Source organism: Cyprinus carpio, chromosome A12, assembly GCF_018340385.1.
Source record: "Cyprinus carpio isolate SPL01 chromosome A12, ASM1834038v1, whole genome shotgun sequence".
In the NCBI taxonomy this organism is placed as follows: domain Eukaryota; kingdom Metazoa; phylum Chordata; class Actinopteri; order Cypriniformes; family Cyprinidae; genus Cyprinus; species Cyprinus carpio.
The window spans coordinates 12,690,485-12,713,737 of NC_056583.1; the positions used below are offsets into that span (position 1 = coordinate 12,690,485).

General features: G+C 36.9%; 1 protein-coding gene across 3 annotated transcripts in view; it reads right to left on the reverse strand.

Moving 5' to 3' along the window:
• LOC109109548 (MAGUK p55 subfamily member 7) overlaps window positions 1-23,253 on the reverse strand; it is a 105,826-nt gene that overhangs the window by 42,594 nt on the left and 39,979 nt on the right. For 2 of the 3 annotated variants that reach the window (XM_042767603.1, XM_042767601.1), the window contains exons 4-6: window positions 16,725-16,802; window positions 13,294-13,374; window positions 8,059-8,190 (exon numbers count right to left, since the gene is read on the reverse strand). In XM_042767603.1, the coding sequence (XP_042623537.1) occupies window positions 8,059-8,190; window positions 13,294-13,374; window positions 16,725-16,802 (291 nt within the window). The remainder of the gene's footprint in view (window positions 1-8,058; window positions 8,191-13,293; window positions 13,375-16,724; window positions 16,803-23,253) is intronic. The other variant, XM_042767602.1, reaches the window with a different exon arrangement.

Sequence of the window (23,253 nt, forward strand, 5' to 3'; positions counted from 1 at the left end):
CTGTACTCTTACTCTCGAGACAGTGACATTAGATGAAGACGATGGATTACCCTTTCTTTTGTACAAACACACAAAGACGATCTACAAGGTCATTAGATGTTCAACAGATGTTGTGGGTGCCAATGGGTCAAGGGGTGTGTCTGGTTAGCACGGCCCAATTAGACCAGGCTGGTTGATTTCTACACCATTCTGCCACCAAAATGCATTATTTCCTTAACGACAGTTAGCTGTACTGTTTCATATTTGAATTAGTTGTTTACATACACACACACGCACACATTTGTTTTGCTATCTTAGTGAGGACATTGCATAGATTTCCAATGATTTTATATCAGATTAATGATAATTTCTTTCACCTAACCCAACCTCCACCCCTAAACCTACCCATCATAGAAACATGTGCAGAACACTAGATTTAAATAAAAACGTTTTTTGGCTGATTTATAAATAGGGCTACATGATAAATCACATGCGTTTATCATGCGCATCTCATCAGTAAAGCCGGTTCTGTGATTAGTAAATCTCCAGCATATGCTTTCAGATGGAGCAGCATTTAATACACAGAGCCGTAGTTCACTGACAAGCTACGCAATATCGCGTTCATTATCAGTAAAATATTCTCACTAGTGGGTTGTCAAAGTATTTCACAATATAACATTTGGTCTTCAAGTATGGTCAAAACAAGTACAAACACACACACACTCTTACTTTCTATTTAAAATGTTGTGGTTGGCGATTTTTTTTTATGTTTTTGAAAGAAGTCTCTTAAGCTCATCAAGGCTGCATTTATTTGATCAAATATATTTGATCAAATATAATATTATTGAACTTAGAAATAATAGTTTTATATTTTAATGTATTTTAAAATGTCTTGTGCTGGCAAAGCTGAATTTTCAGCAGCCATTACTCCAGTCTTCAGTGTTACATGATCCTTCAGAAATCATTCTAATATGCTGATTTGGTGCTAGGTAACATTACTTATTATAATCCATGTTGAAAACAGCTGCGCTGCTTAATTTTTTTGTGGAAAGCATTTTTACAGGATTCTTTGATGAACAAAGTTCAAAAGAACAGCTTTTATTTGAAATACAAATGTTTTATAACTTTTCTTGTCAATTTTGATCAATTTAGTGCATCCTCATGATGCGTATTGCAAGTCTTTAACTTATGGGGGGGGGGAACAGCCAAGCAATGGACATTTAGATGAATGGGAAAGCTAACAGATAGATTTCTCCAGGTATTATCTCTTTGGTGCATACCAACATAAGCTTTTTCCAACACACTCTCATCATCAATACTTTTTTAAACATCATTACAATTAGAGTCTGAGGTTCACATCGTTTCAGCAGAACCTAAGCTCTAGCCATCAAGGCAGACCTGAAAAAACAAATACAAAGACCCGGGCCGAGACAGAGTGATTGTTTGACACAAAGTCCTTAAACTGGCATGAAAACATAAACAACGATACACAATCTCTTCAACTCGCCGCTTAAACGAACATAAATTACAGAGAACCACATGGCTGTGTTTGCTATAGATTTGGCGAGGAGAAAGCTGGGGTGGAAAAGACAGCAAAACGAACAACAGCGAGGCCATTAAAACACAATTAGCCACAATTATCACTGCTAAATTAATGCCACCTGCAAGTATAACAGTAGGCAGAAGATACACGTTAAACAGGGTAACAGGGTTATTAAACTTCCAATTATAAATGCACACATACAAACACACAGTGAGACTTAAAACAAACATTGAGTCTGTGATGTTTCATTCCCTCTGTATATATTGACTGTTAGACTGACCCTTCAATGACCTGCTCAGTAAACACTCAATGTTGCTTTAACCCTGCTTTATTACAGTTCCATCATTAACAGGTATTATGTTGAAACAGGAAAATTGGGTCTCATTAAGGTAATAATGGCTGAGGAATGCCAGGATATGTGCTGAAAACAGGACAGGCCTGAATGGAAATAAATAAGAATGACAGGAAGGTAAATGGGAATGGGTGGAGGTAAAGAGGGAATGAGTGGGAGAAGGAAGTTGAGGCCTGGGATAAAACGCTGGATACCATCTTTCATGTCTCCTGCAGTATGACCCTGAACGCTAGACACGGTCATTTTATATCCAATGAGAAAACACACTCCAATGCAGGTTTCCAACATAAAGTAATTTTTCAATCTGAGCTGAAACCAAAATATGGCACTAAGCAACTGAAATAGGCAGCTAATCAGAACCAATTTTATTTTTAATATTATTTAATATGGGCTTTTGGACTAATAATATTTATAAGCAGTTGAGGCTATAGAGTACAAGACCACAAAAAAGAAACATACTTTTGTGATGCTCCAGCCAAAACACAGACGTAGTAAGTGTACATGTTTATTCATAAGTATCAAAGACTGAAATTAATGTGTGTGTCTGTGGTTTCACACCCTGAATCATCCATAGGCTGCCTTTTAAGTGTTGCTCGTGTTCACCATATTTACCCAACTAAAAAAACATCACTTTCAGAAGACAGATCTTGTTCCTTCACCTACATGAGGAAATGCCTTCGCAAGACAAGCAGACCTCACTACACAAAGAACACAGTGTGTGCTAATGTGTGTACTGGAGCACCTCCTGTGCACTCTGTAACAGGATACAGACAGAAACATGGATACTTGGGAAAAATAGAGCACACTCTGCAGTGGAAGGAATGAAAGATTAGAAAAATGCAAAAGGTGAGGAGAGTGGCCTGAACCCCACACTAACATAATGACCAGTGACAAACTCCCTAATAAATCTTCATTTAAAATACTCTTTAAAATTAATAATTTGTCTATTAATAAATGTATTAATTATACAACTAATTTAAATAAATTAAATGTTTATTCTGTTTACAAGGCTGTATATCATGGAAGGGATGTATGAATGAACCTTTTATGAATAGCCTAACTTCGTCTGGACAATATATCAGTCTATTACTGATCTCAAGTCACGTGGGAGATGAGTGACACATAAGCTCTCAGGTCAACATTACCCTCTGACAGTGCATGTCAGTATCTGTCCTCAATGTCTCACTAGAGAGAACATTCTCTTCCACTCGGAGCTATCAGGGCCATGATATATTTCTCCTGAGCACACAGATGTATCTCAAAGCGCTAGCATGTGTGCTCCTGTCTTTCACCTTAATCTAATTTGTGCCTTCATTATTTCTAGAAAGTGACATTACCTTAGTGCTCAGTTTTTCATCGCTAACCCAAATGGATGACCTAATAATCTTCTATATGCTTTAAAAGAAAAGAAAAAACAGATGAAAAACTTAAGCAGCAAAAGCTAACTCCAAATTAGGGTAGAAATAGATACCATGTGGTTATTAGTGCTGTCAAGTGATTACATTTTTATATCCAATTAATTTCACCATGGGCCAAATAATTATTGTAATTAATCGCAAATTAATCGCCATACAGGGGATTTTTTTTGCCCTCATATCTTAAATTGTAGGGGCATTTATATGTATTCTATAGACTACAGCATGTAATGAGTCATTGCCCTGCATCATGTTCGTCAATTAGCAATTGCATGCAATGCAATGTAAGTATTTTGTATTAATTTTAACATGTTATTTTTTCAGTTTTTTTCATTAACATGTAATGTTAATTTGACAGTCCTTGTAGTTATACAGTAATTTGTATTAAGTTAACATTTACACCCTTTTACTTCTGCATGTCATTCACACAGTTCTCATACCACATACTTGACTGATATAACTCTGTTGATATCAAGAACCAAAAAACACTGAAACTGAAACACAGAAATTCAGAAACATTTTTTCCTTTTCCGAAGTAGTAAGTCTTGTTTTGGCTTCAAAGTCTCTGATATTTAGTCCTCAAAAGAAACAAGTGTTCTAGGACGTTCTGCATGCTTCATTGACATTGTCCTGAAGTACTGAAACTGTCTGAGGATAAACAGACAAACTCAGGTCATATGCCTTACAAAACCTGAACTCCAGAGCACACTCGACTGACTAGCCTTCTGCTGGAACTGAAGTTCTCAAACTCACTATATTTAATCCAACAGCAAAAAAAGTCAAGTATTATTCTATATATATTGTTCAGGCAAACAAAAAAAAAATAAAAAATTGTACTGCACAACGCATTTTACATGCCTAGAGATGGATTCTCAAAAGTCTTAAAGAAGTTAAAAAGTTTGTAAGAATGTTCCTAAAGTGAAAAGCTCTCAAATGTTTTCAAAATAACATTGTTTTTGTCTTGACAGGCTTTGCTTCTATTTCATTGTATGGTGGTTCTTGCTGAAGATTCGCTGATCATTTCCAAGTAATACAGATTACAATAATATCGATTACCAAAAAAGCTGACAGGGAGTTCAGCACTAGGAGACACTTTTGTAATGTGCTGTGTATTTTAAATAGTTAATTTTGCAGAGCCTGCCTCAAAATGGAGTGGATTGTAGCGCTTATTTGTGCGGCATCTTTCTTGTGCTCTCTCAAGAGAGTATATGCTATGCTGCTAAAAAAAAAAAAAGAATTTTGTAATTATAAAATTAAAAATGAGGTCCCTGTTTGACTTGTTTTCGAGTTGCTTAAAAAGTCATGACTGACCTTTTTTTACATTATCTATCAGTGGTGTCAGAGGAAAAATAGAGAATTTTAATCTTAAGAATGTTATGTGATTCCAGAATTCTGGATATGGAATTTAAAGATAAGATATTGATGAGGACTGTAAAATCCCTCCTGAGATCCACCCTGGCAGAGATCATATTAGGAAAACAAATACAGTGGCATAAATACTTCACTCATTTCTCTAATTTCTCTAAATGCACAGCAAAGGCAAATTTGTAGAAATTCAGTAAATACTTTACTGCTGACTTGTACATTAAACTTCACTTGCTGAACTTCGATCAATTATATTTACATTTATCCATATAAAGAATTAAAATGACTTTTAGATTTGATTCATAAATAAAATAAGAATGTCTATGCCTATTTCATGAGAAACATGTTCCACAACAGACCTCTGAGTGTATGTGTGAGATAAATGAAGAGAGAGACACACTTGTGCTGGTGTCATTAAAGCAAAATGTGGATATACCACATTTCTTTTAACTTTTCACTCAAATCGTCATACTGAGGATGAGCGACATTTAAATATTACTAAATTAAAAGACAAATTGTATAGTTAGGGATAAAAGATTTTGTTGGGCAGGCTCCATCTTAAATGTGCAAGCAACTAAATGAGAATATGCTTGCCGTGCAATGAAAAGCGTGCACACACACACAACCTATAGCCAAATCATCTTATTGGCAAATGTCTGCTCTATCTACCATTCTCCTATTACACAGTCTGACAGTCTGGATTTAACATGTACACTTTATCTATCCAACAAACACACATCTATACACAGTCTTTTGCCTTGCTATAAACCTTTCAGTAACCTTAACCAAAATGACACATTCTTTCAATAAAAATCCACCACTGAGCTCACTTCTGCTGCAGTCACCCCACGTGTACGTTGATCCAAGCCCAATTATTTCAGCATCCTGCCACTGCTGCTAATAAATCAGCAGGTTAAAGTCACCAAATAGAGGGGAGAGCATTTGAGGATTTGGGTCCCATCCCCAAAGTCCAAGTGCTTGAACCCCCCTCCACTTTCTCCTCATTACTCCCCTCACTAAAATACGCATGATGTCATGGTCTGAAAAATGATAGCAATTAATCAGAGCTACTGAATCCTACCCATTCAACTAATCACAATTATACAAACCAATGAATCATCCTCAGAGGCAGAGGCCTGCTAACTACCACACACCAGAGAAAGAAAGAGACATTAAACTTTAAGAGAAAGTTCAACTTTGCAGTACTTTTGTCATAATGACTGCACTAGCTGTCTGCACCTGATATATAAAAATATATATAAAATTTCAAGTTCAGATCAGAAAAAAAAAAAAAAAAAAAAAAAAAAAAAAATATTGACATTCGACTTCTTGACTGAAAAACAACAGCTAAGGGTTTTTGAGGAGCAGCCAGCATCTAAAACTGCTGAGGACTTGGGCCACAGGTCAGACTATACCTAACCAAAGCCCAATGTTTATTAAGAGGAAAGAAGAGATTTATGTTGCATTTCATTTCACTTAGAAGTAAGTAACATGCACAACTTCACTATAAAATTGAATGCTGATCGACTACAGATGTTAAATCTAAATTCTGGACACATCTAATCTGCAATGCATTTGAAATCCATCATTAATTGTCCACCTATACACCCTTTATTAGAACTTATAAACATAATCCTGTAGGGCCATTCACAAAAACAATGGAACTGAACAGAAGGTGTGTTTATTATGAATTGTCTTTCATACGTAAAGTACTAACAACTAATAATAATTAATTTTGACATTTTATATAGCAAAAATATGTAAAGAGTATTTTAAGAAAAAAAAAAACACCTCCATTGTGCAGCATCTACCTGGATGATGCGACAGCAGCAATAGTGCACCCACCACACATCTGTTAATTGCTGGAGAGGAGTTATGAAGCCAATCAATAGATATGGGGATGATTAGGAAGCCATGATGATGAACAGAGGGCAGTGGGTAAATTGGGTCAGGATTCCAGGGTTATACCTCTACTATTTTCAAAGGAATTCCTGGGATTTTTTTATGACCAGAGATCAGGGAGTCAGTTAAACATCTCATCCAAAGGATGGTGCATTTTGACTGTACAACATCCCCATTGCTAGGACACACACAGACCACATGGTGTGCACCCCCTGCTGGCATCACTAGCACCTCTTCGAGCAGCAACCTAGTTTTCCCAAGAGGCAAAGTACTGAACAGCCTCAACCCTGCTTAGCTTCAGTGGGCAACCAGGTGAGAGGTTCGAAGTGATAGCTGCTGGCTTTAATGTACACTACCATTAAAAAGTTATTATTTGATCAAAAATAGTAAAAATGGTCATATTAAAATAAAACATCTATTAAAATGCAATTTATGCCTGTGATGACATTTACTATTATATTGATTTGGTGCTCAAGACACTTTCAAGAAAAATTAATATTTATCAATGCTAAAAACTGTTGCGCTGATTAATATTTCTGTGGAAACTCTTTCGTGATACTTTTTAAATTCTTTCATGAATAGAAAGTTCATGAATAGAAGAAACCGCATTTATTTAAAAAAAAAAAAACTATGACAATGCAGTCTATTTACATGCAATTGAAAACTAGTTATCCATCACATGTATAACAAGTATAAACTGGTTATAAAATCAGACATAAGGTCTGTCAGGCAGACAGACAGTATCTTAGGTCTAGAAATTAGCAAGACAACATCAGTCCAGGAGTGTGTTACGAAAACATTACCACCTCCAATACATTTTTCTCCCCACAAGCACTTTAGTCCAGCATATTTGTTGTTATGTAGTAAAAGGAATCCAATACATTGGCAAACCACCCAACAACTGCTCAGCTAAATACAAAAAGATTTAATATGTCATTCTGGGATTCTCGAAACTCAAGAATGCCAATAGATGTCAATGCTTATTCACTGTCACTTTCAAGTACAGCCTCAAGCTTGAATCCAAACAGGTTTGGGTAACTGATGACTATATGAGTAAACAGAGGTCTTGATTCTGACAGCTCGCAGAGAAATTAGATGAAATGGAGAGCTGGAAAGCTGGCCAGAAATCTGGCCTAGAGAGAGCTGTGAATGACACGTAAGGGAAAGAGGAACAGACACATACATCTATGCGCCGCAGGAGACCACTGGACACAGAGTGGGTGAGAGCATCTGTAAGGTAATGCGGAATGCGGCTCGTGTCATGTTTAGATGGAGGATATGTGGTCACTCAGGAACTAGAGGATAAGGGTGAACAGGGAGCGCGAGCCAAACACATCACTGACACTACAGCGCGAGTGCGCGTGTATTTATGTGCTTCATGTTCACAAGAGTGTTTTCCACTACGTGAGCTTGAATTATGGCCGCCCCTGTGTGTCTGGCTTTGACAGTATGTGGAAATTTGCATGTGTTTCTAAGTGTGTGTGAGAAGGAAGTTCTCTCACCAAAGGCTCTTTATTCTTGACCAGTCGGATGATCTTGACAGAATCTTCCTCATCATCAATGTCGTCTGGCAGAGGAGGAAGTTCTGGATCGTAACTCTTCCTGGCCACAGTATCATGAACTGACAACAAACTCTGCAACAAGAATGAGTTGTACACATAAAAAATCCACAGAAGCACACACAGTAAGAAAAACAGTAGTCGTTTGACTGATTTTGTGTAGCTACTCATTTTGGCTAATCATTCCAGCCTTCATACCCCAAGCATCTGTTTGAATCCTATAGTATAAATCATGGAGCTTTAGAGGTCTGCTTTAGATTACTACCTCCTACTGACAAATAAAGCTGCTTTTGAATTGATTACAGTCACTATTTCACTACAACCCTCTTTGGCAATGTTGTTTGTTAAAGTGTCGCCAGCAGGAAAAAAAGAACTGAATCAAAACCAAGACCAATCATACTGTCATCTCTCATTTGATTTGATTATTATGAGTATTACGAGTATCCCGCTGGGAATATGGCAGCATTGCTGTGAGTTTCCAAGGGGTGAGGATGCTTAATGGCAGACGGATAGATAAAAAGCAATGAAGTTCTCAGCCGTTTCAGATATTTCACACCTCGGCTCTCAGAGACAAGCTATAGCAAAAGAATGACAGCATTCAGAGATTCATTACTGAACTGTTTTAATGATGCTGTGTTTTCAAATGCAGCTGGAAACACTTTTTCTTTTGCTCGTTTTCTCCTTCACATTTCCAATATAAAACCATCTTCCAGTTGTGTGCCAGAGATAAAAAAAAAAGAAAGAGAAAAGAGACAAGACAGAGAGGAGAAGAAAAGTCTCTGTTTTATGACATGGGATTAATCTCCAGAACAACACTCAACATGTGGCTAAAGCAGAACAGATGGGAGAGAGAGAGAGAGTGAGGGAGAAAGGAAACAAACAGGGAGAGAGAGAGATTCATGTGTCTAGTAAGCAGGTCAATTTCATCAGTCCAGCATTTTACTGAAAATTAGATCTTAGAATTATCTGATAATTAATTTGTTTTTGTCTGAACACTTCAGTCTTCTTATCTTCGTAGATAAAGTTGAATCTGGATCACTCACTCAGTCTACACCAATGCTGCTGATTCCCCTGCTAAAAAACATTTACCAGAAAGTGAGTCCACAAAAAGACTGCAAAAATAATGACAGGAAAACTTCTTTCTATGGATTCTTTATTATTATGAATTCTTTCTAATAATATAAAAATATAAATAACTATTTTTAAATAAAATATTGAACTGGGCCTATTGAACATTACAATTTTATTTTTTTTATTAGCTAGTAAACTAGTAAAACTACACATTCTGAACAATTATAGTTTTAAGCAGTGTATTAGTAGTTTGTTAGTATGCTACACTGTAAGAAATGTCTGTAAAAAAATAGTATACTATATGAAGGAATTTTCCATATTTATTTTTCACAGGTTTTTTTTACCTGCATTTTAAATTACGCATTGTATTTTATGTTTTCGGTTTACGGGGTTACAACGGATAATGGATTACAGATAAAGTCCTGGAAATGTACTACCTTTTCCATTTTACTAGATCAACTAACTGATCAACAATCAAGCTACTAACTAACAAGGTGTATCATAATAAGTGTGTTCGACTTGAAGCAGCGCTATGCAGACCGATCAGTGTTTGACATAAAAGCACTGTGAAAGTAATTTGAAATCATGCTGATCCGTCTGCAATCTATTAAATCTCACGCTACTTTGATGTCATACACTGATTGGTCTGCACAGTGCCGCTTCAAAACGAACACACCTAATTACTATTGAACAATTGCAAATAGCAGTTAACTTAATTCACATGATGTGTGTACTGCTAGGAATCTTTGTGTGGTTTTTTTTTATTGTTTGAATCAATTATCAAAAGTTGCTAAAAGTTGCCAAAAAAAATTTATTTGGCATATATATATATATATATATATATATAAATTTGTTGCTAGGTGCTTTTGGAAGAAAAAGTTGCTAGGGCAATCTTATTTATTTATTTTATTTATTTATTTTTAAAAGATGCGGCAACACTGGCCCATAGTGTCATTGTGTTGCCTGCCAATGACGTCATAACCCCTTGATTTCTGGTTTTGTTTTGAAGAAAACATATGGAAACACCAAAGATGCTTTAATATGTTGTGCGTTTTAATAGATTGGTGACAACCACACAGAGTAGTATTATAACAGAACTTTCAAACGTATCTAGTATGATAAAATAGCGCTGCTTTTTTCCTACATACGCACGACCGGAAGGAGCAGAAGCTGTCGACTGTGGCATAATAAAAGCTTTTCTTTAATTCTACTATGTTAATAAATCATTAGCTCATCCGTGAACATGATTTCTGCCCGAGTCCCGTCGGATTGCGTCGGCTGTGGAGATGAAGACGACAACCCCCATGAATCCACATTCAGTCACAGTGTCATCAAACAACGCTACCTGGTCTTTGTTTATTTTGAATGCGTGCCCTCCAGCGACAAAAATTACATATTGTGCCTTTAATCAAGAAGTTTTGAGATACTTAAAGTCAGCATGAAACGGAAGTTGAAACTGTCCTTTTTTCCTTGTTGTGATGTATATCCGAGTGAAACGGCTTCTGAAACGGAAAAAAATGTAGGGTTGGGCTTGATATCGTCCTTCGGTAATTCATTGGATCGTTGGAAGATGGGCGTTGCTAACGAAATGGATGCAGATTTGAATGCCTCGCACACAGATGCAAATTTGCCGTTATTCCTCCTTTTTCAAAGTGCAAGAATTCAAGCCAGCGGGCACGCACTCTGGGTTGTTTGGGAATAGGGAAAAGGACTTGACGAGGAGCACGACCAAAAGTGCACTTAACCACCATACTGCTAATTGCTTATTGCTGCAATCTTCTCAGTGATAGGTTTCTGAAGAGGCAGAGAGACAGACACCAATAGCCACGCCCTCGCACCATCGCATGTGACCGGAAGAGAAGAGGAGTCATTTTGAGGGGATGGGAGGTTTACACTTTACAAAGCTGAAGATGGATGTGTACATTGATGTGACAATTCAAACACACACAACATGACATCTTCATCACTTCTTTCGATATTTGAAAATTTGTTCATGGTCATTTCTCCTATTTTTACATTAGACTTCCTTTGCTGAATCTCATCTAATGCTCACTTAAAGCTAATCGTGGAAAACACTAATTTACTTAACACTGTTAAACGTAATCTTTAGCCAATGAAAATGAATATCCATTTTCATACTGTGCACTATAATGCTGTGATGTCATAACATGAAATAATTATCATCTTATCTGTATGGCGCATCACAAAGCAACATGCTAAAATACATTCAAATCACCTTAGCAACAGCATAGTAATGCCATAGAGAAGCAATCTAGTCTCCAACAACTAATTCACTGCATAAATGCATGATGAACAGTTCAAAACATTTAAATAATTCTTCCTATGTACAGAGGTCAGAAGAAACCAATGAGTCAAACCATATTTTTGGATTTTCCGGGGGAAAAAAAAATCACTTCACTCTGTTCCCACAGAATCTGTCTACAGTCCAACAACTCAGTCTAAATTCACTATCCTGCCATGTATAACACACTCAAACTCAAACACACACACACAGAGTCTGGTTTACTATCCTTGTGGGGAATTTACATGGGCATAAAGGTTTTTATACTGTATAAACTGTACTTTCTATCAACCTACACCTAAACCTACCCCTCACAGAAAAGTTTCTGCATTTTTACATTCTCAAAAAAAAAAACTCCTGTGATTTATAAGCTTGTTTCCCCATGGGGACCTCAATTTAGGTCCCCACAGTGACATATGAGTCGGTGTGTATTCAGGTTTAAGTCCCCACCAGGATAGAAAAACATGCTCGCGCACACACACACACACACACACACACACACACAGGTATAAAGGGAGTTTTGTGGAGCTAAACTCTCTCCTGAGGTTGGAGGAACAGGGTCAATATCAGGCCAGGTGGCAAAAGAGTGAATTGAGGGTCAAAATCAGTAACTCATTTCTTCAGGTACTCTTGCCATGTGTCTGTGTGTGAGCATGTTAATTAGTTATACTGGGCCTCTTACAATAACAAATTGCTGAACTTGTTCAAATAAAGTCTGGGAAATGTAACTGGGCATGCAGCTCTCATTAGGAAAGAGTTTGTCATCTGAACAGTCATTATTCAAGCTTCTAAACTAACTACCCATATGCACTGCCTGCACAAAATCTGTACATATGCAAAAGAGAAAAGGACAAATTAAAACACCTCTATATATTTTCCTACACAAACTCGAGAGCCACTCTTTCTCAGTCAGACCAGAGCAGTTCTTTCTATCCACAACACACGGGTTGCTGTAATTGCCGCTTTCATCAATGTCAATATAAGTCTGTAAGCGGGTCTAATATGAGTAAAATGTGTTTTTTCATGTGTGAATCATACAGGAGGGAGGAGGAAAGAGATTGTTTAATAGGTTCTGATTTATGTCTGGTCGAAGGGAATGGATCATTTCAACACTAATTGAGAGCGATACAGTTACTATCGTACAGAGACGCCATTCTAGTCCCCAGAAGCCATCTGCTAGTGCTTTACACAGCACCAACAGACACTGGGTTAAAGACATAAAGAAAAGAAAAACAGATGAAAGAAAATAAGAATAAAGAAAGAAGGACAGAGAGTACAATGATGGTGTAGCCAGACTAGTACAGATTAAAGGCGATATACACTACAGTTCAAAAGTATGGGGCCATTAAGCTTTGCCATCACAGGAATAAATGTCATTTTAAAAGATTAAGCTTTGCCATCACAGGTATAAATTAAATTTAGCTTTCCAAAATCATTATAAATAAATAAATAAATAAATAAATAAATAAATAAATAAATAAGTGTACACAATCAGTCAAAAACATGCTTATCTGAACTGATTTTCATTATTTCTAAAAATACTGATCTAAAGGATTACAGTTTAAACAAATACATTTTAGCAATAGAAATTATGCCAATGTTCCTAATTCCTAAACTTTGAATTATTTACTTCTGAGTTTCATTTCATTTGTCAATTGATACTTTCTATGACTAATATTGCTCATAAATGTTGAAAACAGTAATAATAAAGAATGAGTATATGTGTCCAAACTTTTAACAGGTAGAATAACAACATTTAATGCTATATCTGACGTAATATTTTTGGTTTGTGTTTACTCTCTTACCTTTAAATGTGGCTTGGACAGTAGCTTGACAAGCTCTCTCATCTCATTACTTGCACTTCTTTCTTGAAGCTCCTCAGTCAACTGATAGAAACGGACAAAAAGGATAGCAAGAGAGAGAAACAGAAACCAGAGAGCGAGAGAAAATGAGCATCGATAACATCCATGAACACATGTATTGGTCATACAGACATGAACACACATATATGATGAATAATTGGAGTATAAATGTCTCCCTTGTGGCAGGTAGCAGGTGGAGAGTGTGTGTGTATGTTTAAGAGACTGAGAGATTTATAGCAGCACAGACACACACTAAATGAAGCACAGAGACACGTTGCTGTTTCTCTGAGCGAGGAGAGAGACAGAGAGAGATGTGCTTGTTCCCCAGGTCCATTTGAAGTGTTACTCCTTGGCCCAGCCTTATGACCCAACTCGCTCTGGATCTCTGTGTGTGTGTGTGTGTGTGTGTGTGTGTGTATATATATATATATATATATGAGTGAGTCCGCTGAACTGCTGCAATCAGTGTTCAAAGAATCACTCCCGTAGGATGTCAGTAGGTTTTCTAGTAACCAGCCAATTGGGAGGTGACGTTCAATCGAGTAATTGTGACAGTGACCCTTAGTGACACACTCACACACACACAAATTACATCATGTGTACAATAGATACATGCCATCCACTGTGGCTGATGTCATAGCAAGCAGAGGTCACATAGGGAGGAAAAACCGGTCTCAGTCCGGATCCGGGATCAGTCTTATATGACTATGGTTTTGCACATGTACAGTACAGTATACAGTGATGCAGATAAAGTATTTAAGTGACACTTAGTGCACACTTAAAATGTACAAATGTATGAATTTATGTCACTTGTTTTAAGTCTATAAATGAAGTTCTTGAATATTTCATAAATATTTAACCATGAACCTTGCAAATGCTGGCAAATCCAGCTGTTAGAGCTTCATTGTATCCTGCATAAAAAGGTGTACTCTGGGCGAGATGGTCCATCTGTGTGAACTGGATGTGGACAGGACAGTTGTGCTGTAATTTTACAGGCATAAAAGACAAACTTTAAATGCTTGATTTCAAATTATGCTGCACTATTGCCAGTTTTCCACTATGTCATATTCATATCATATTTATTGTGAACTGTATGTAAAATTAGTCTGATCACTGAGAAAATATGATTCCCAGTGTGCACAGACTTACCAGATAACTGAGTGCACTGCTGATTCCCTCGCATTTCATCCATGTTTTTAACATTTCATTTATTAGTGAAAAATACTATAATAGAATAACAAAGTCAAGAAGTCACTCTCTGAAGTATGAATCTGTTTATTTTAGTTTTTCCCCCAATTTATGATCAATACGCTTTTCCTAATTAATTTAGTGAATATCATGTAAAATAAATAAATGTCATTGCAGCAATTGTTACGCATGTTTAAAATGTAATATTATATTGCATTTATATTTTAAATATCCATATCAGATGACCACTACAAAACATCCATGAATCATTATTTTAAAGAAAACACTTCACAAAAACTTAAGTTTAAATTTATAACAATATTTTGTTCAAAATTAATTTAAAAAAATCTGAACGCAATTAAAACAAGACATTATTAAGTGCCATTAAATGTCCAAACACTGGAAACTATTTACTGACAATTTTGTGTTTCGGTGGTTAGTCAACCAAGAAACTTCATCTCTTGCTAAACAGTCTCTTGATTTTTGATAATATTGCCCAAAAACTCAATTGCAGACTAATATTCATCACAAATCAGTAAGAATGCCATACAAAGTGGCCTGTTTTTGTCTTACAACAAAAGAAATCTTTTAGGATTTGCAGCTCTTGTTTCAGACAGCAGAAATCACAGCACATCTGGCTTATGACATCTGTATTGTGTCTGGCAATAGAATGATCATCTAAAATAACTCTACAAGCGGTTTCTATTAATCAATCAGGGATATCGTTTTGCTGCTCTGGTGTAATCTGACATAGTTGTTATGCATTTGCTTGACTGATGTCTCCAGAACAGACTTCTGCATTTGAGAGGTATGAGCGGAGTGGAGTATCATCCAGCAGGCTCTGGAGCACTCCATTTTTCCACAGTCTAATGGAAGACACCAGGGACCCAATGAGGACTTAATCTGGCAAATGTTTTATTCAGACTGAGACCTGCATGTGGAAGTAGCAATCTTTACTGCCTACCTGTGGCCAGAATGAGAACTGAACACATTTTGCTTAACTTCATACTGATGTTCAGATTAGAGTTTGTGCATTTCAACTCTGCTAAAGCTTTCTTTGGAAATGCGTGTGTGAGGTGCTTGCCTGCTGCGTCAGTGCTAGACAGCATCTTGGGCCAGGCGGAGGTTAAAATGGCGTTTTATGCTACACTATAAATTAAAGCTCCATTAGCGAAACTTTACACTCGAATGAGTGGCGGCAGCAAACCCACTACAGCGTTCAAAACAGCAGCACGTCGTATATTCTACACAGCAATGGATGAAAACGATACGTCTGAAAAAACAGGAGGGGGCTCTGAGTAATTTGGTTGCTTTGGCTGTTCGACCCTTTGATGGACCGCGTCCGCACGCACACGCAGGTATCGGGTTATCCGTGTGTGGGACCTTTAGGGACACTGAAGGAAAGTGTAAATCTGAGCTGCAGGTTGAGAAAGTTCTGTAACGGAAGTCGAGATTTAGGGAAACACAAGATGGCTGGTTGCCACCGCCCACTGAGACATGAGTGAACAGGAAACGGACGTGTATAAAAGCCGATTAGCTCTTCTTGGATCAGCGAAGGATGTAGATTTGAGCACAAAAACAACACTGTTTGAACAGACGTGGCATCTTTTATTACATAAATCCACTTCGGAATAGTCTGGATATTCAAAGAATTTTCGCTCATCTTAAAGTAAGTGATGACCTGAGATGCTCTTCTCTGAATCGCTTTTGTGTTCTTTCCTTCCATCTTTCCTCTCTCTGATCATATCCAGAGTAAACTCTTCAAAGTTTACAAAGGTTTGTGTGTGTGTATGTCTATGCAGCCATGTTGATATAGTAGTCAGTTTACATTATGCAAGCCATTGAGAATTTATACGTTGAGTGTTTTACAATACTGATGACTAATGTCTTATACAGACACACACACACACAAAATACTCCACGCCTCATCTCACACTCTCATCTGCAGCCCATATACTTGTGTTCTCTGCCTCAGACACCCATCCATCTTTTTTCTCTCCTTTAATGACAAGTTTCTCCTGGATTCAGTCTTAAGCTAGACATGCTGGGAGACGTCTGTGGATATGTTTTCACAGGCACACATTGTGCATGTGTGTGTGTGTTTATCCATCCAGACGTGTGTAAATTTTATGAGCATAAAAGTGTTTTGGTTTTTAACAGGAAGTGTGTGCATGTGGTTCACTTACGTCTTGAGCCAGTGAGCCGGCGCTGTCCAGTACTGGAGTTGGAGCGCGGTCTTCATAACACTGTAACTTCTCATGGATCTAATAGGTAGTGAAACAGGAAACAGAATGATCACTTAGGGTCAGTTTAGATTCCACATTGACTTTGTTTACTTTCCTAATGTTTACTTTCCAGTGTGCACCTTCCAATGTTCCTGGTCTTATTGTGAACTATTCATTTTTTACCTAAATAACCAACAGAATTTTTAACATAATCTTTAAACAAATGTTTGACAACAAATCACTTTTCTTTTCCACTCACATCACTTAGTGAAGTGACGTGACATACAGCCAAGTATGGTGACCCATACTCAGAATTCGTGCTCTGCATTTAACCCATCCAAAGTGCACACACACCGTGAACACAACCCCAGAGCAGTGGGCAGCCATTTATGCTGCGGTGCCCGGGGAGCAGTTGGGGATTCGGTGCCTTGCTCAAGGGCACCTCAGTTGTGGTACTGCCGGCCCGAGACTCGAACCCAGAACCTCAGGGTTAGGAGTCAAACTCTCTAACCATTAGGCCACGACTTCCCCAAAAGTCACACAGCTACTGGATAATGTTAACCAATAGCCAAATTAAGGACTCAACATTGAAATTCTATTTGACACTTAAGCCAATAATTATTTTCATGTTATTGTCAATAACCATCAGATGGACAATGTTAAAATTCTATATAATTTTGCCTAAATATATTAACAATAAAACACTCAAAAACTATCTCAGTTTTATTAAATTTAGACATTACTACATTATAATGTACAGCATAAAAATTTTATATTTTGATATTTGCCAAAGATTACATTTAGAATATTGTCATTAAATTGACAATTTATTAAATTATTTCTTCATCTTTTTTCAAGATTAACCAAGTTAACCAATGATTAATAACTGAGAAAAAATACGATTAAAAAATAAAATAAAATGATTCCTGGTGGATAAAACCCACCCAACTTTATTTTTAATTAAATATCCTGTTTCTAAGAAATACACATCATAAACAGGTTACACACTGAGGATTAAAACACAAAAAAAGTAGAATTAGAATATGTGATAGGATCGAAGTATTCAAAATAGAAAGTAAAAACCATCTTCTGACATGTTTTAAATGGCTGTCCATTGTATTGGTTGTGCAATATCTGTTCAATCACTTCATTCTTGCTGAAACTGTGTTACCAGGACAACATCACGGTCAGGAACCATGCAGAAGCTACCAGCACGTTTAGACTGGACCGCACACAGCAGTGAAAGAGAAATTCAACTGCTACCAAGGGGACTAAATATTTATCAAGACAAGACAAAATGACTCTGCCACGGGGCTGGTTGTCATAGTGAAGTGGAGAAGGAAGGGAACTCTATGAGCTTGGATCAATGGGGTCCGAGAGAGCCAAAGATGCAATTGTTTGGATCTCCTTCTCCAGAGCTGTTTGTGATGTGGTGAAGCTTGGCCATGCTAAGAACAGTTGTCAGGGCTGTGACGAACAAACTGTGCTTTCTTAGTCACTCTGTTTGCAACCCTCAAAACATACTGAACTCTGAGCAGGGTCACACGTCTGTTACTAAAGCAGCGGTGTAGAAGTGGAATCTCTCGCACACCGGCAAACACACTCACAGGTGAAGAAAAGAGACATATTTTTTATCCACTCTGACACACACATAGACTCATACACACTTGGCGGAGAAGGAATGGAATGTGGGATCTGGTGAAGGATGGAACGTAACTGTCCGGTTCCTGCACATTCCAGGGAGCGACATCTGTTTAGGCCGTCTGAGTCATGGCGGAGCGGTTTTGCTCTGTACAGTTTAGATTCCATCAGAGGCTGAGTGAGATTCAATGCCTTTATTTACAGCTCGGGCCGTTCTCCAGATACCTGCCTGTCCACACAGGAGTGCCAGAGAGCAGATATTTAAAATCCATTACAGAGCCCTTTCACTGATCATAGTTCACGTTCCACAGTAAAAAAAAGGCAGGAAATGAGAGCAATGAATCAGAGTAATACCTTCAAGCATTAGTGCACCATTATTCCACTGCATCACAGAGACATTGCAGACCGATAAACAATAGTTTCTTTTTTTCAGACTTGAAAAAATTGCACAGTAGGACAGAGAACAATCTGAATCAGCCATGGCTGTAAGGCTAGTTAATGACTCAATTAGTGAAGTTAACCTCACTGAATCTACCTAACAACATTTGTGGTAGCTTCAATTTTTTATGCTTTAAAAAAAAAAGGGATGAATTTAGAGAATGCAATAAAAAAATTATACATAGCCAAATATATATAAAAAAAATTAAATTGAAGCTACCAATATAGCTTTTCCATATTTTATTTATTTATATATATATATATCAAATATATATAAAAAATATATATATATATATATATATATATATATATATATATATATATGAAGCTACCAATATAGCTTTTCCATATTTTATTTATCTAGCCATCATAAAATGGTGTCATTTTTACTGATCTCTGGCTTGATCTCTTACTTTAGTAATGACTATTACAACATATGAATAAACAAAGCAATGCTTCGGTAAACACAGTATGATTTGTGGTCAAGGTTCAGATCACGGGCTACAATGGAGCAATGTCTAAATCCTCTTGGACCAGACGTTCAATACCCACAAGCCCTTGACAAAACACGAGCGGAGAACATAAACAGGTGAGAGAAACGGCAGCCAGTCTGGCCTCTGGGTCCTCCAAGAGCATTCTGCAGCCAAACAAACAGCTTTAAACACAATTACACTGAACGTTGACAGATACGGAGGAGTGGAAACTTGACGTGGAATTTAGGGAATATGACAACAAAGGAGAAAAAAAGGGCTAAGAAGGGGAGATGAGTATAGAGAGCATCAAAGAAAAAGGCTCAGTTTTCAAAAACAATCAGCTGGGTTCTACCTACATACGCAGCTGCCTTCTTAGACAGAATTCTAAGTAAAGGAAACATTTGTGACTGATTTGGAACAATTACACTACCATTCAAAGGTTTTGTCTCAAGATTTTGTGTTTTGTTTTTGAAAGACGTTTATTTTATTCAGCCAGGCTGCATTTATTTAGTAAAAAAAAAAATGCCAAGAGTGAAATATTGAATTGTTAGATTTTAAAATAAACTGTTCTATTAATATTTTAAATTTTAACTTTTGGCAAAATTGAATTTACAGCAGCTAGTTGTACAGTCTTCAGTGTCACATTAAATCATTCTAATATGCTGATTTGGTGCATAAGACATTTTATATATATGCTTAAGCTTAAAAATATTTGTGCTGTTTATTTATTTATTTATTTATTTTTGAGGAAACTGTGATACTTTTTTGGTCTTTTGTAACATTAGAAATGTCTTAAAAAAAAGAAAAAAAAATAATAACATAAAAAGCACAATGTTCTCTTACCAGTCCTGATTCTAAAAAACAGTGTACTAACAAAGCATTCAATATACTTTTCTGATTTCTCCTTTCACGTTCAAATGTAAATAGCACAAGCTTATTTCGCAATATTAGATATTTGAACTAAAGTCCACACCCGCCCATAGATCCTCCTTTTAAAGAAATCAGGAAAGTGGTTGAAAGTGGACAAAACAGACAGATTAAAACACCAGGTGTAAGCAGGAACATTTCTCCCTTTTATACTTGTGATTGACCAAAATGCATCTTAATACCAGGAGTAAACACAGGGCCTGAGAGATAGTGAGTTGTATGGCAATGGTATGTATTAGTGGTATACCATTTCTGCTCTGGTCTACTGCGAACATCCGTAATGTTGAAATGATATTGACCTCATCTCTTCCGCTTGTCTCAAAGTGACCAGAGCAGCTGGATTGAGTAACCCCTGAAGGTCCAAGACCTGCGTGGCCCAAAACAGCACCAGCGGCCCTTCTGCACCTCATCACCTCACACTTAAACTGATCGCAGACCTTCAGAGAGCAAGACAGGAAAAGCCTGCAGACAGATGGGCTTGACTGTGAGATGCCTGTCAGAGAGGGATGTTTACACAAACCCCACCATACAGGACGGGTGCGACACACACCTATTTAACTCATCTTTAGGAAAAGTTCAACAGATGCACTGGTTAATGTTCTGGGGAAAAGTTACATGTCAGAACTTAAACTTAAATAACATTAACATTTAAACTAGCATATCTGTTCCAGAAATGAAGGACAAACATCTTTGCAGTGATGTGTGGCATTTCCCATTTCTAATATTCAGTTTCACAACTCATATAACAGAAGGAAAGGCACTATTTTACGGTACGTGTGGCGCTTGAAATGCGCTAATTTAGATTTATGAAAGCTACGGCATTGTGAATACAGCGGAAAGATCCAGAATTGTGATACAGAGCCCACATTTTCCTTATGAAAGAAGAAAAAAGGTTCCTGTCATGTAAAAGCAGTATATGATCTCAGATTGGCTTGTATGAGAAATGCTCCAACATTCCTCAGATGAGGTCTTGCCCTTGCCCCTTGTGTCTGTAACCAAGCACTAATGCTCTAAATGTGAGTATAATGTAATATGTCAGTGGGCTTTATGGATTAAACATATACCACATATGTCTGCATTCCATCCCAAGCACATTCAGTATCCCTGACAAACGCATGTGCGCACTCATAAAAAAATACACACTCTCACTCAAGCATATGTGTGTACAGAGATATGCATTTGTTGACTCTGGAGCTTGCAGAATCCAGACAGCGAATGCAGAAGGCTTGTATTACTCTGGGAATTTATTTTGGATGCAGACTATGGATTATAAAGAATCAGAATCAGACACCAGCTGCTCTTTAAGAGACTTCACAAACATTAATATGGTAGCTCAGTGTTAAGTAGGAAAATGTATAGCCGTAACTGCCAGCGATTGGGACTCCAACAAATACATATTCAGTGTCTCAGATTCAACAGTAGGGCAGACATTTCCGTCTGGGCTATAAACTGATAAATAGATAAGTGTGAGATTTAAACTGCCTGACTCGATATAGAAAGCCTTAATATAGTGAGAGTGGAACTTTTTTTTCCGACTGGGTTTGCCAAGGTTAAGTGAAATTATATATAAAAAAATAAAATAAAATAAAATATATATATATATATATATATATATATATATATATATATATATATATATATATATATATATAACACAACAACAACAACAACAACAACCAGCCTTTAACATCATACCATACTGTTCTCAGGTAGCCCTTTTCCAGTAGAACTGGCCTATGATTCCACAGACCTGATAGCTGAATTTGATACAAAGTGGTTACTATATTACCTTCCCGCAAACAAATATCCTGCATCATTCCAATATGCTGATTTGGTGATCATGAAACATTTCCTATTATCATCAATGTTGAAAACAGCTATTTTTTTATTTGTAAGAATTGTTTGATGAATAGAGAAAGCAAAAAGCATAACATTTATTTGAAATATTTTGTAACATTATCATTTACACTTTTCACCAAAAAAAAAAAAAAAAAAAAAAAAATCCTTCCTGATAAACTTTTGACTTTTAGTGTAATTTAAAGCATCACAATTAAGTGACTTTACTAAGTCACACACTGGCTTTAAATAGACTATAATTTATAAATTTATGTTATGCAGTCTTGTTCATTTTTAGTTCATGACCATGATACTCAAAGAAATTTGATCTGATCAAAGGTAATCTAACAATTCTTTAGATGGTGAGGACATTATCCTGCTCCCTAGCCACTGATGTTTCTGGATTCTGGTTAAGGGGCCCAGTTTTCAGGTCAGGAACTACATTTTCCATGGAGGGAAATGAATAAAACAAGGCCAGATTGGGCACTTCATATGCTGTGAGAGGGAAAGCAGGAAAGTGTAATCATTTGTGCTCCATTATGCCTGCTTTAGTAAATTAGAGCAAATAAGGCTGTTAAAAGTCCCACACATAGGTAATGCTACTGCAGGCCAAAGCCTCAGACTCCTCTGAGGAGGTCACCTTTCCCCATCACCCCCACAGGTGTGTCATGTTCCCTCTTGAGGGCTGAATACAGGAGTCTGTGCTGAATCTGGTTTCCTCTTGTAATAACAAATACAGAAATGTACAGAGGTGAAAACCACAGACATTAGCAGCTGATCTCACAGCTGGGTTAAGTTTACGAGCTGAGGAATAGGTGTTGGTGGTGGGGGGAACCACCAAAAACTGGACAAAATCCATATGCAAAAAAAATTAATAAAATATCTTTGTAAATATCAGTGTAAATGCTGCCTTACAATAATAATAATAATAATAATAATAATAATAATAATAATAATAATAATAATAATAACAACAACAACAACAACAAATCTTATCAAACTTTCTAATACAAACTAAAATGGAAAGAAATGAAAATGTCCAAATGATCATTCTCTTCCTTTATCTTTCTCTCGTCTTATATAGAGACGCACAGTGCGCACACACACACACACACACACACACACACACACACACACCCTAACCGAGGTGGAAATTACAGGTTGTGTCATATTTC